The sequence below is a fragment of the Alligator sinensis genome, unplaced genomic scaffold, assembly GCF_000455745.1.
Source record: "Alligator sinensis unplaced genomic scaffold, ASM45574v1 scaffold1018_1, whole genome shotgun sequence".
Taxonomy (NCBI): domain Eukaryota; kingdom Metazoa; phylum Chordata; order Crocodylia; family Alligatoridae; genus Alligator; species Alligator sinensis.
In genome coordinates, this window is record NW_005842038.1 from 1,299,556 (window position 1) to 1,313,140 (window position 13,585).

Consider the following 13,585-nt stretch of genomic DNA (forward strand, 5'->3'; position numbering starts at 1 on the left):
CAGCAGGAAAACCTGTCATTTTTTGGTGCATGGCTCACTTTTTAAAGGAGATCATAAAAACTGCAAGACACATACCTTTTCATAGTAAACTATTCCATATTCTTTATCATCACACTTGACACAACGAAACTCAATCATCAAGTACATAAAATTAGAACTTCGTTTCTCCCTCTAAAAAGAAAGAAAGAAAAAGATGATAGATGTGAATGGTTTGTTAAAGAACAATCTTCAGCATTTCCTTAAAGTAATAACTATTTCCTTTGTGCTCCAACTGATGATTATCAGCAATTACTGTTGTGGCAATTACTCAGTTTACAATTTCAGATAACTACTTAAAAGATACCAGCTTTCTCTGATATTCTGAATTGAAATCCATGCTACATGACAAACATTCACATGAAGTCAGATGGGGATTGTTTAGATGATCCAGTGAAAGAGCCAAGTTAAAGGAGTTGCACTAGAAGGTACTATAGTCATGTCTAAATGATGTCCAGAGGAAGTTTTGCTTCATCTACAAGTCTTCTAGTCACAAATTGTACTAAGACAACTCACAAAATTGGGCCCGAACCCAAAGTCCACAAAACAGGCAAGGCACACAGCTGCTCCAGCCCCATCCTTCATTGTAGCAGGTACCCATATGGGCACTCCCCTGCCACTGTACCATGCATACCCTTCATCGCTGCAATGTGTGGTCCCCCGCACACCAGTAGCCTCAGGTTCATCCTCAGCTCCCTGTGTCATGTGCCATACTGCCAGGTCCCCTGAGGCAAGGGCAAGAAGCAGCAGCAGGAGACAGGGAGGGAGTGGGAACCCAGTGACACTGGCTGCAAACAGCAGCCAGTGATGGAGGGGAAGCAGCAGCTGGGCAGGAGTGGGATGCCAGCTGGATACCTTTAGTCTACTGGTTAGGGCACTTACCCAGGGAGTGGGAGGCCCAGGCTTTTGGTCTCCATTACTCAGAAGAGGTTCAGACTCTTATCTTATACTCCCCACAGTATGCCCTAATCACCAAGCCATTTGCTAGGCATTCCCAAAAGGACTATAAGGCATTCCCAAAAAGAATATAATCAGTGCTACAAGCACTACTCAGGAACAAAAAGTCCTTACCCTTAGTGGTTTTTTTCTACATTTGCATGTATTAGTTACAGAATAAAATGGACAGAGTAGTACAATAACTTCTATCCTATTTGTCTCCTGAACTGGGGGCAGTTAATCCATAAATTAAAAACAAAGGCATTGGATTTGAGTCTGTAAACACACTATTTTTTTGCCCAAGCCAGCATAATTTAGAACAAAATGATTTAAGTCCATTAGAGCATAGTGAATGTAATAAAGTCTGCATGGGTTGAAGTACACTGAGAGAAGTTATTGAGACAATTTTCATTTTTTTCTTCTTCTCAAGATGATCAGAGCACTTAAAGAATCTAAAGCCATGCTGGTCATACCCAAACAATATTTGCTGTAAAACTGTAAGATAAGACTTTAAACCTTTCCCCTGTCTACTTACTTAATCTAGAAATAGTTTGGCTTTTTTATTTTCATCTTTAAGTTAATGAGAACATTAATACTGACAGCTAATATTTAGAGCTGACTATTTTCATCCATCTTTGTATCATTAATCCAAGAGTAAGTTAACTTTTCAGAATGAGTACTTTGTTCAATGTGCACAAAAGAAAAGTAAAATAGAGCAAGCTATTTGAATTACAGTCTCCCAAGCAAGCCAAGGCTTCCATACTAGCAAAATCCAAAAAACCCATTAGAAAGCTGATATATGATGACGTACCTCATTGATCATTTCTATTTCTCTAAAGGTCAGTCTGTCCAGCCAGTCTACTTTCACCATGTGACCTTGTCGATGAGATTTGGTGAGCTGCCATGGAAATATATAGTGATACTATTTAAACTGCTGCAACTTAAAAGGAATATCTCCAAGTCATAATTTTCAAAATATATTAGCGTGTGAAGCTAGGAAAAGAAAGTGAGGAAATTTAAAACAATTCTACATTATGTGCATAGCAGCCTTTGTAAACAATTAACCCACACTGTAAAATTAATTACTCCCGGGATACAAAACATCCATCATGACAAATGGCAGCACACACACGCCACTCAGCTTAATTGAATTCATTATATGACATACAGAAAGGGGGCTTTTCATTTTTTTTTTTTTTAAGAGCAGTAGCATAACATTATTAATGACTTAGTGGCTTCTTCTGTGCAAAACATTTGATTCTAAAATCTTTTAAAAAATCATTAACACAAAGGAGTTTAAGATTTTCTATAAACTTCATAAATATAATCTTTCTTTAAAAGTGATTTAGAGAGCTGATAAGATTAAGGTTGCCTATACCAGCAATGCTGCAAAGGCAGCTCTCAGAATGTCTGCTGCAGAGCATTTGCTGGTAAAACCATGCTTATTTCTTTTCTGTTTCCTTACTTCATTAAAATGTATGAAATAGTTTCCTAATAATTCTGTTCCACCTAAGCATTTCTATAGCTATCACAGAGATGTTATGCAATTGATTCATGGACTGCTAATAGGCAAAAAGTTAATTAAAATGTGGCCTACACTTTGAACAGCTCAAGAACAACACAGAAAAAGCAGGCTAGCAGTCCCTTGAACCTGAAAATCAATAATAGTGTAAAAATACCACCAACTTTTTGCAAAAACAATATATGTCATCATGCACAGAATATGGAGCAAAACAAACAAACAAACAAGTTAAAATGCTGACTTTACCTTCTGCACAATAGGAGCCTTTGATCTTTACAGAATCCAATACAGAATCCTCACAAAATATTGCATTATACAATAAAAACTGAAGACCTGTCATTTAAAATTTTAAATCTTCTGTTCAGAAAAGCAGTGTGGCTCAACAACTGTTCACAGGCAATACATCAGTAATTCAAATATGGTTAACAAAAAATAAATCCGTCAGGAGTAAGAAATATCAGAAGTTTCTGATGCTTTTTCTCAAAAAAAAAGGAAGTACCCAAGTCTAGTATAGGGTCAAACATATGCAAAACACAGTATTGGTATATTGGTGCTCAATTTTTTTGCTACCAAAGAACATGATGTCTGACAAGTATTGTTTTACCCCTCTCTACCTAAAGGCAGGCCCAATGTGTGTTAGCATAACAGCGTGCATCTACACATGCATTTTACTGCAGTTGACTAATTAGCTCAGCAGCAAAGCATCACAGTCTACATGTATTAGGGCTCAGTAAATTAATTAACTCCACTTTTGGGTAGTAAGTCAGGAATAGTACTATCCCATGGCGGAATAATTACATATGCTCAAAGGCACACGTAGACCGTGACAGGGGATGGCTGGGGCACAAGGGTGCTACAATACAAGGGAGATCTGCCAGCCCACTCTTGTGCCCCAGCCCCTTCGCCACCTGACTGCCACCGAGCCCAAGGCTGTCCCACCCTAGGCCCTCTGTCAGCCCAGGGCTGCTCTTCCCTGGTTCAAATTGCTCTGGTCCCATGCACACGTGTAAATGCTGTGCACAGGAGCAGCTAACCATGGCACAAACTGCGCCAGACTTCATTGGGGCAGCTGAATTACTTGTGTAGATGCACCCACAGTATTTATGCCTGCACTACAGCTTCCATTAATTGATACCAAATTTTGTACATGACAGCAAAATTATGCAACAATAATTTCAGGAGGTTCTTTTCAAGGTGAGGGGGTGGAGCCAAAAAAAAAAAAAAAAGACCAGAAATTTTTAGAGGTGCACCAACAGAGAATTCTTGGACTGATACCGATAGCTAATTTTTAATGAGCCATATCGGCCAATACCAATCCAATATGCAGCGGGGCAGCATGGAGAGCGGCATTCGGCTGGTAAATCTGTTGCAAGGGAAGAGGTGAGGCAGATCATGGCCGCTGCGGTGAGAGAGGGAGTGGGGGCTGGGGCAGGTGCTGCACAGCCAGGGCAGGGCACAGGATGGAGCCACGAGAGGCTTGTCCAGGGGGCACGAGGAGGGGTTAGCAGCTCCTGCTGCTGCATGCACCCCGGGAGGGCATGGGGAACATGTGTCCCCAGATCCATGTGGGGTAAGAGCAGGCTGCCACTGCAGGCTGGGGCCAGGACAGCACTGGGTTCTTCCTGGGGCAGGCAGCAGCACTGGGAGAAGATTATGTGTGTGTGTGGGGGGGGGCAGGGGTGAAGCCACCTCAAATTTCACAGTAGCACCCCGCTGCACACAGGTCCGGGGGCGCACACATCCCCACGCTCTCCTGAGGTGCACGTAGTGGTAGGAGCCACCCCTTCCCCACCCTTCACCCAGATGAGCTGCTCGCGGCTCCATCACCTGCTTAGCCTCATCTTGGCAGCGCCTGCACCAGCCCTAACCCCACTCCCTCCCTCACTGCAGGAGACCTTGATCTGCCTGCTCCCTCCCACCCCTTCCTTCACAACAGACTTACCAGCCAGACCCGGCTGCTCTCCACGCTGCCAGGTTGTGCTCCTGGCCACCACCTTGCTGTGCTGCAACTGTGCACATGCAAGGGGCATTTATCCATGGCATTAATCGGACATATCAGCCAAAAAAAGCTGACTGCTGATACAGTCAATTTTCCTTATATCAGTGCCGATCCAATATATTGGTGCACCTCTAGAAATTTTTCTTTTACTGAACTGTGTAGGATTACAGTAACACATCAGAGTCTAAGCCAGGGACTGACATGCAGGACAACACTATAATGCTAACCATGAGTATTTAAGTCATAAATCAGATTCCTCCAGAAAATGTGTATTTAAGACAAATAATGAACTTAAAAAATAGTAAGTATGCTGGTTTTATCTTCCATTATTTCCTCACCTTGAAGAGAGAAATTGCGTATCCCTAATTTATGCATTAGGGTTTCAGGCTTAAAATTAAAAGGAATGCACACAAAAATGCAAGCTTATTTGCTGGCTAAATAGGGACTGCTTACCCTGCATTGCATGAGGTACAGGGAGGTGCCAATCTACATGTCTCTGTACCTATATGGAATAGGCAGCTGCCACACTATTATCCTCCTGTCTCTTGCATCTTTATCACCTATTTCCCTCCAACTATTGATCTCCCTATTCACCTATCACCATAACATCTCTGTGGTCTCCCTATTCACCTACCATTCTTCCTATTCACCTATTATTTCTGACATAACATAGCATGCTTCTGTGTTGCCGTTCTCCACGTACCTCTGACTTCTCAGTATCTTGGCATTCCTCTGTTAAGCATTTAATCACCATACAAGCATAACCTGCTAGAAAGTCACAACATCCAAAAATCAACTAAATCAAAGCCTGGCATTGGCCAAACCACATCCAGCACTACTTGAGTGAGGTATGCTAACCACTACTAAATAAGAAAGGAAGGAGTCAAATGATTTTCTTGAGGTTATTTGATGGCCATTCTTGATGCTTGCATCAAAGGGTCAAATGGTGATAGTAACAATCAAATCTTGTTTTGGTAACGGAAGTGGAAGAGTGCCCAAGGAGGACCATCATGGCCAAGAAGTATATTCATGACAACCACCCTTCGGGTTGCTACTAACCATGTGTTTCAATAGCTTGAACATATTGAGCTGGTGAGCTTTTACTTGCTGATTGAAGAGTCTCAGATTATTTACCAGAACATATTTATTTATATGTGGTCCACTGAACAATGTAATTTTTCTCTTATTAAATAAGAAATAGCTAGTACTTGGGTACACATCTGCATTTAAAGAAAATCTATATATACTGGGGGGAAGGAGCCTGTCCCAAGCACATGATATTGAACTGGAGTATTCAAGTTACCCTGGCTGATACTAAATAATCACTAAAACTCAAGCTTAAAGGTAGTAGTGCCTTTACACCTGATACATGATCTAGTCCCTAGTATAAAAAAGGGAATCAGCTCAACTTATCCATTCTTTAAATGTTTTTTTTTTCTTACAAAGCAAAGAGCAGAACAAACAGAAAATAGGGTATGTCCAATGAAGGCAGGACTTCCTATTGGTCCCTGAGAACAGGTAGTCACAAAAAACACTGTTTGTTACCTTGTTTGTTTGTACTTATCTTGGTTCTTTACTCTGCACAGATTTTACAGCATTTTTTCAGATCATTCAATGCCCCCCAACTCAAGGCCCCAAGTTTGCAGAAGACATTCTGGGAAGAATCACATGAATAGGCAAGAGACTAAAGCACTTTATCTCTTAGACCTTTAAATGAGTGATAAAGAGGTGCGGTGAGCATGCAGTCCAGTCTGGAGGTAACTGCATCAGCAAGACAACAGAATATCTTTTGGAAATGTCCTCGAAAGCTAAAGAAATGTCTATATTAATTAAGAAGCCCACACTTAATTATCTTCCAGGAGCATTCAAACTAGAAAGTATGCAGGTACAGATGTATATGGCCACACTGCAAATGCATGCTTTCAAATAATTCTGAAGAACCATGTCAGTTAATAAAAGAGGAGGAAAATGTGACCATCAGAAAAGGTGAGGTCAAAAAGACAGCCATGAAAACAGCAGTGGATTAAAGAAGGGATTAAATTCAATAAGAAGGTAATTTAATTTCAAAACTTCACAATTCAAAGCATAGTGAAAAGCGTTAGTTAATAAGGTTTAGTTCATGCTCCTGATGCAAAACAATCTCTCAAAACTGTGTGCTGACAAGCCTTGTCCCCTTACTACTTACTTCCTCCAAATCCTCCTTGTCAGGCTCCTATTATTAAAGAGACTTGTTAGTTAAACATGTTAAAGGGGATATTTCCAAGTAAAATCAGAATTGTATTTTTTTTTCATTTGGCATTTTTTTTCTAGAACCCTATTCAGAATATGAAAATGTAAGTTAGTCTAAATAGAAAATCCAAATGGAGAGCAACAAAAAATTCTGATGAACCAGAAGTCTTTACATTAGAACAAAATAGCACCTCAGGACAGAGAAATTATATTGTGTCACTTCATAAAACAAGTTTGGATGAAAACTCAGGAAAACAGGAGTCCCGACTCAGGAACCAGCTAGGTTTTCCACGCAATTTCTCCATGAAAAACAGTTACAGAAAATGACTGAAACAGATGTCTTCCCTATAACAGCAACCACCACTCTTGTTATTACAAAAGTCTAAATAAGAAAAAGATTTGAAGGTAAGTAAAATGCCCTGCAAGTCATTGTACACCACCCTGTCTTATCTGTCTTACAATCCCCAAGCAGAAGTGCAAGAAAACCTGATGAGAAACACTGTGAATGAATGAAAAAGCTGGGTCCGAGTCTGAGCCATACCTAGTATTGTACACTAAACATGCTGCAAGTTATGGGTGATCATGATCTCTGTAATAAAGGAGATACCTCACTAAAATCAGGTCCATGACAAGTCATTTTCCTCTATTTGCAACCTGAAAGATTAGTTACAGCCACTGGAAAAAAAAAAATCAACCTTGGTAACCTCTGAAGTTCTCTCTTTAGCTAAACTAAATCCACCCACAATATTACTGACCCTTTTATTTTTCCCCTTTAAAAGATTAAAAAAAGGATTTTATTTGCTTCTCTAACACAATCCATCATGACAAATACATTCCCCCAGAACAGGGCAGCAATACTTAAAAACAGTAGGTTGCTGCTTGTAACCAAGCTGCCATAGCAGGCAGTCGATCCCCTCCACAGTGCCCCAGCCCTCCACTTACCCTCACTGCTGGGTGTCACCAATTCCCATTACCAACAGCGATAGGGAGAATCAAATTCATCAGCAAAGGTAAGGAGGGGCACAAGAGTAGCCCTCGGCATAAAGAAGGGAGGGCTGAAGCAGCAGAAGGTGGCGTGGGCGCTGTGGAGGAGATCAGCAGTACGTGGCAGAGGAACTCCTAGCTCACAGCAGAGAAGGCACCTCACTGCTGGCTATATCCAAACCCTTTGCAGGCTGTAAGCTGCAGACCCTTGTACTAACAAGAAGCATGAGTTTCATCTTCAGAATAAGAAAGGGAGATTGCAAAGAGGATGGAGCTGGACTGTTCTCAGTGGTGGCAGATAACAGAATAAGGAGCAATGGCCTCAAGTTGCAGCAAGGGAGGTTTAGGTTAGACATTAGGAAAAAAACTCTCTCACCAGGAGGATGGTAAAGCACTGGAACAGGTTACCCAGAGAGCCTGTGGACTCTCCATCCTTGGAGGTTTTTAGGATCTGGCTAGACAAAGCCCTGGCTAGGATGATCTAGCTGACGATGGTCCTGCTTTGAGTAGGAGGTTGGACTAGATGTGACCTCCTGAGGTCTCTTCCAAGCCTCATTTTCTATGATTCTAAGTTTCATTTCATTTTTCTGTTTTAGGTTTGTGAAATCTACATGGACAAATACATCTCAGGGTGGTGGGATTAACTGGGTGTTTTTTTTTTTTTTTTGGGGGGGGGGGGAAAGCAGGGAGAAGACATGCTTGGAGAGGTATAAAAATATGGTATACTTGAATTCACACCCACCATCATCCTATGTGATCATGGTGTCTGTAATCTAACAAAGAGATCCTATCATGATCTCTTCTCCTGAATTATACCTGATAATAGAAAGAATCAGTTCTTGAAGCCTTGACCTCAAATAATTATTAACAAAAAAAATTGTATTTAAACCACACATACGCAACACCACTGCTTCAGCAAAAGAACTACATCATCCAGAAGGGCTCAGCTGTTGACCGGAAAAAATCTCACTTAGTATACTTGCTACAGCAAGCCTCAAGACAAAGCTAGAAGTTTGACAGCCTCAGGCACCAGCACGCAACCTAATAGAGCAGGGTTGGCCAAACTTCCTAACCTTCTTAGCTGCTAAACAAGCCAAAAATAGAAAATGAACTAATACAGTGTAGCAGCTACTTCTAAACTGCCTGGGAGCCATATGTGGCTCTTAAAGCCACCAGTTGGCCACCCCTGCAATAAAATAATACCCAGGATTTTAGCTAAGGGTACACTGTCACGTCACAAATCAAAATCAGGAATATGTTTGGTTTGGGGGTTTTTTTGTTGTGGTTAAAGCTTTAACCACAATTCATTCATCCCAAACTTTAATCTTAAGTTTTTGTAAAAGCTTGGATTCAAGGTTGCCTCCCCTTGACTAGATTAAAAAAAAAAAAAAGATAAGATGAAGCATTAGAATTTACTGGTTTCCAAAAAAGTTTTTAATAGCATCTGAAATCACCAGCCCAGAATCATCCTAGCCACCGCAGGAATGAGACCTCAACATAACACATTTCTTTGTCACCAGGAGGAATAAAAGTTACAGGTCTTGACAGAGAAGTACATTTGCAACCAATGGACAAAAGAATTACCTTATTTCCTACAGAACGCCTGTTCATGAGAGAAACACTGGCCATCATTACAGCAAACACGACCTTTTTATACTTGTGTTTTAAAGACTTAACCGAGCCTCTTGCTATCTAGTCACATTATAATTAGCTGCCCCTTCAATCCAAAAAAAGCCTTGAATGCCTGTCTCTTCCTTGAGTGCCTTTTTCACTGCTCCTGGGATGTCTTTGGCAGCCGTGCTGGTCTGAGACAAAAAAAAAGCAAAAATTTCGAACTCTTGGTTCAGAGATGATCCTTTGTATTAGACAAACTGAGAAATTACAAAAAAAATATCTTTTTCCTCAAGCTTTCGGACTCGTATGCCCTTCATCAGGCTCAGGCAAAGTTAAAGATGGTAAAAACTTCCCATATGTACGATATAAACTTCATTTTTGCACTGAGGAAGCAGAAGCTGGAAATCTGTCCCTCTGGTTCCATGAGAATGCCTTTGTGGGGCTGTTTTTGTTGTGCAGATCAAACAGGATTCCAACATATGGGAACTTTTTACCATCTTTAACTTTCCCTGAGCCTGACGAAGGGAGTGAGCCCAAAAACTTGCAGAAAAAGATAATGTTTTTTTTCAATTTCTCAGTTGGTCTAATAAAAGGCATCATCTCTGAACCAAGAGTTCGAGATTTTTGCATTTTTTCACTGTTCCTAATATACATATGGATAGCACAGAACAGAATATTAAACTCCAAGGTTAGAAATTCAAATTTAGCCTCTGTACTGGGCTCTGCCTACCGTATGAGAGAGATTTCTGGTCTTTGGGTATTCAACCAGAGCCACTAACTTAGCACAAACACAACTGTTATGAGTTTGAATGAATTGTGGCTGAAGTTAGTTTTTGAAGCAGTCTTTCACCTCTAGAGATCCAAAAATCAAATCTAGGTCAGATCACTCAAGAAAACAAGTAGAGCATTCACTTCCTTGATGTGTGTCCATTCCACAAATACTCTGAACAGTTCAGCCTCTTGGGCTGTTAAGGAAACTAGGCCTTGAACAGTATAGATACTGCAGCTCAAATTAAGGTTCAATGGAAACGATGACAAGAAAGCTGGAATAATTTCTGTCTGTAGTTAGCAGCTCTAGTTAGCCATCATCCCCTTACTTTCCCAAGCATTCAAACTTATATTGAAAACCCTGTCATGCAGCTATCCAGAGGGGGAAACACTGCTATGTTATTTATCTTCATTGTTTATAGCTTGACCTCCAAGGAACCAGCCATTTTTAAAAAGTCATAAATTGCAGAGTGGCCTCAGGCTTCTTATGCCCTCTATTCTGAACCCTTTTCCAGGGGAATATTAGAAACATAACCTGACAATGGATACAAGTTCATATGCTTAAGGCAGCTGATTTACTTGACATCCTTTTGAAACTCTAGACCCCAATATAACCTAACCTGAATAACAAGAATTTGATAAGTCACAGTCAGCAACCTTTTGAAGTTAATTCTCGGAAGCTGTAATGACACTACCCCTCAGTAAACTGTAGTTTCTAAGTTTTCCTAGCCCATTCATAACAGTTGCCAAAGTAGACGGTTACCTATGAAAGCCCATTCCTCTCTAAACCAGGTAGTCGCTACAGGCATTTTGACACGTGCTCTGGGACGTTGTGCCAGGCACTTTAATTAGCAAATCGCGCTAATTAAAAGTGCCTGTGCGTCATGTGTATCAGCGTCTCTGTACTGAAAAGATGGCGGCAAGGCATTTTGAACTAAAGCTCATTGAATGTGTTTTATTTCAAAGAGCCCCACTGCCATTTTTTCAGCGTGGGGACAATGATACACGTGATGGGGAAGGCTGCCGGAGCGTGTCACTTCCTGCGCTCCAGCAGACTCAATTAATTGGATTTCCAGCACGTCGGAGCAGGCTCAATGCATGTCTATAGGAGCCTAAGATGCCACAGGCACCTAGTTCTTATCTCTAGGGAGAGCTGGCAGGGAGAGGTCAGAGAAGATGCATATCAAGAGGAAGGTGTAGGGATGGAGGGTGGTCAGAGCCCCTTCCTAGGGTTTGGTACTTGAATGCATGTGCAAGCAGAAGATCAAAGAATAAAACTATCAGTCTTTCACTTTTCCCAACAGATATATAAGCACAAGCAGTATCTACCAACTTTGTCTCTGGATCTCCCTATTCTGTATTGTGCAGCACAGTCCTTTTCAGCCTTAGCGCAGTTCAATATCCTCTGAAGGTCCAAACTAGGCTTGTTTGGATTTGATTACTTCCCAGGGGTGAAAGCTTCCCAGTCTTAAGCCTTTGTTAGAATTTACAAATGTGCTACTCCTAGCTCAGCAGGTTTTTCCCCAAAGGCATTTCTAAGCCATGTTATGTCATGTATCATGACAATGCCCAGAGACCACCGAGAGATATATAGCTCACTTTCCTCCCCCAAAATTGTTATTAAAGCAGCTACTCCATCATTTTGACCATGTTAAACTGTGTCCTTCCCACCAAGCACTCAAAACTTTTGAGAGCAGTTCTTTGAATGGGCTTTTATGGTAAAGATTTTATTTCTGCTATTTTGAAACTGTTATATTAAAATTTTCAGCAGAAACTGGACATGTGTTCATGCCATAGATGTACATGAAATCCAGAGTCCCCAGTGGTATTTAGTTAACTCTTGGCAAGCTGTAGTCGCATATTAATTTCTCTTTATCCTTTGGACCAGAAGATAAAGCAGAAGTCATAAGTCCACATTTTAAAAGGCAAATTATTTCTTTCTTTTACCTGCTTGGATTCTAAAAAGCAAGAGGGGCAATGCATCAGCAATTACTGATGTACACAATTCAAGAGGTCTACAGTCATATACTCTTGTAAAACTGACATCTCTCTCCAGGAATACATAAAGGGCTTAAAATAATCAGGGGAAAAGGGAATGCATTGCTAAATAAGAAACATTCTCTTCAGGTGAAAAATGAAGATAGATCACCATTTCCCTGGAGAACTGAACATTTTCATTTAAGTGATTAGGGAAAAGGTAATGGTAGGATCTAGGCAATTTTATTCAGTTGGTAGGAGTGGTGATGGGTGTGAAGGGAGAAGTGAAGTGGAGGAATCAACTAAGAAATTAGCAGTGCAGCCTTCATTTAAAAGCAATAAATTAACCAACTGCTCATAAGATAAAGTACTTAATTATAATATCCTGATGTCATTAATGTTGGAGAGCACTAGACTGCTCCAGTCCCTGCATGTAAATGACTCGGAAAGGGAATGAAGTCAACTTTGTCAACAACCCCAGGGGCTGCATCTTCACAGCTTTCAGCCTTACTGACAGTTTCTAAAACTGCTTTTAAACATTTCATGGTCTCATGGCAATGTGGCACTCCACTGCTAAATGGAACATGTGCCATTGTTTCCTCAATTTGAGAAAGCTATGTAGGAAACCTTTTTTTTTACCCCAGCAACAGAATGTGGGTTTTGACGTTATTCAAAACTAATGCCAAGCACGACTGAATTCTCTAAACAGATCAATGGGAAAAGGTCAGAAAATCATCAGGGAATAAAAGACTTGCCTCCAAACAGAAAACATCTCCTTAAAACTTCATATACTTTTAAAGTTATTCATTCATTTGGAGGATTTCATTTTGGTGTCTACAGTCAAACATCACTCAGCATCATGACACCATCTGATCCATCTCCATCCAGTATTTAAGCTGAAAGCATAATCTAGAAGTCATTCAACAAGGAAAGCTTCAAAAGATGCAGAGCCCATCCAAACAACATCTGTGTTTAACCGACACTATCAAACTTTCTTATCAACATCCAAATTCACTTTTATATATGACAACAAAAACTGCTCATCAATGGCTAAATAACAATAACTGCTCATCAATTGAAAGTTATAAAAAAAAACTTCCAATGGCTCTTAAATTCAAGCAGTTGCTAAATAAACCATGCCAAATCAAAGATAAATCCATTTCCCTTAGCCTCAGGTAAGTGAGGAACTCCATCCAGGGACTCTAGTTAATTTATCCAAAGCACCTTCTGGGCGCAGCTACACGTGCAATTAATGTTTGAATCTGCGCCCGAGAGCAATAAACTCTGGAATTTATTGCTGTTTGAACATGTGCCCAGAACTGCAGCACACTGAGCTGGGGCACAACAGTCCCGGCTGGCAGGTGGTCCAGGGGGTCAGCCTGCCAGCCCAGGGCTGCTCCCCTTGGCTCAATGTGCTGAGGAGGGGATGGCTGGGGAACAAGAGTGCTTCAGCACAGGGCCAGCCAGCAGACAGTGCCTGCACTGAAGCACCCTCATGCCCCAGCCAGCCAGGGCAGCCT

The 13,585-nt window shown here is 41.0% G+C and overlaps 1 protein-coding gene across 3 annotated transcripts in view; it reads right to left on the reverse strand.

The window, feature by feature from the left end:
• Positions 1–13,585, reverse strand: part of PIK3C3 (phosphatidylinositol 3-kinase catalytic subunit type 3) — a 134,562-nt gene that overhangs the window by 109,791 nt on the left and 11,186 nt on the right. For 2 of the 3 annotated variants that reach the window (XR_003093780.1, XM_025202841.1), the window contains exons 5-7: positions 6,679–6,705; positions 1,784–1,870; positions 76–171 (exon numbers count right to left, since the gene is read on the reverse strand). Coding sequence is in view for 2 of the 3 variants with exons in the window: in XM_025202841.1 (XP_025058626.1) it covers positions 76–171; positions 1,784–1,870; positions 6,679–6,705 (210 nt within the window). In the remaining variant the exon portion in view is untranslated. The remainder of the gene's footprint in view (positions 1–75; positions 172–1,783; positions 1,871–6,678; positions 6,706–13,585) is intronic. The other variant, XM_006022486.3, reaches the window with a different exon arrangement.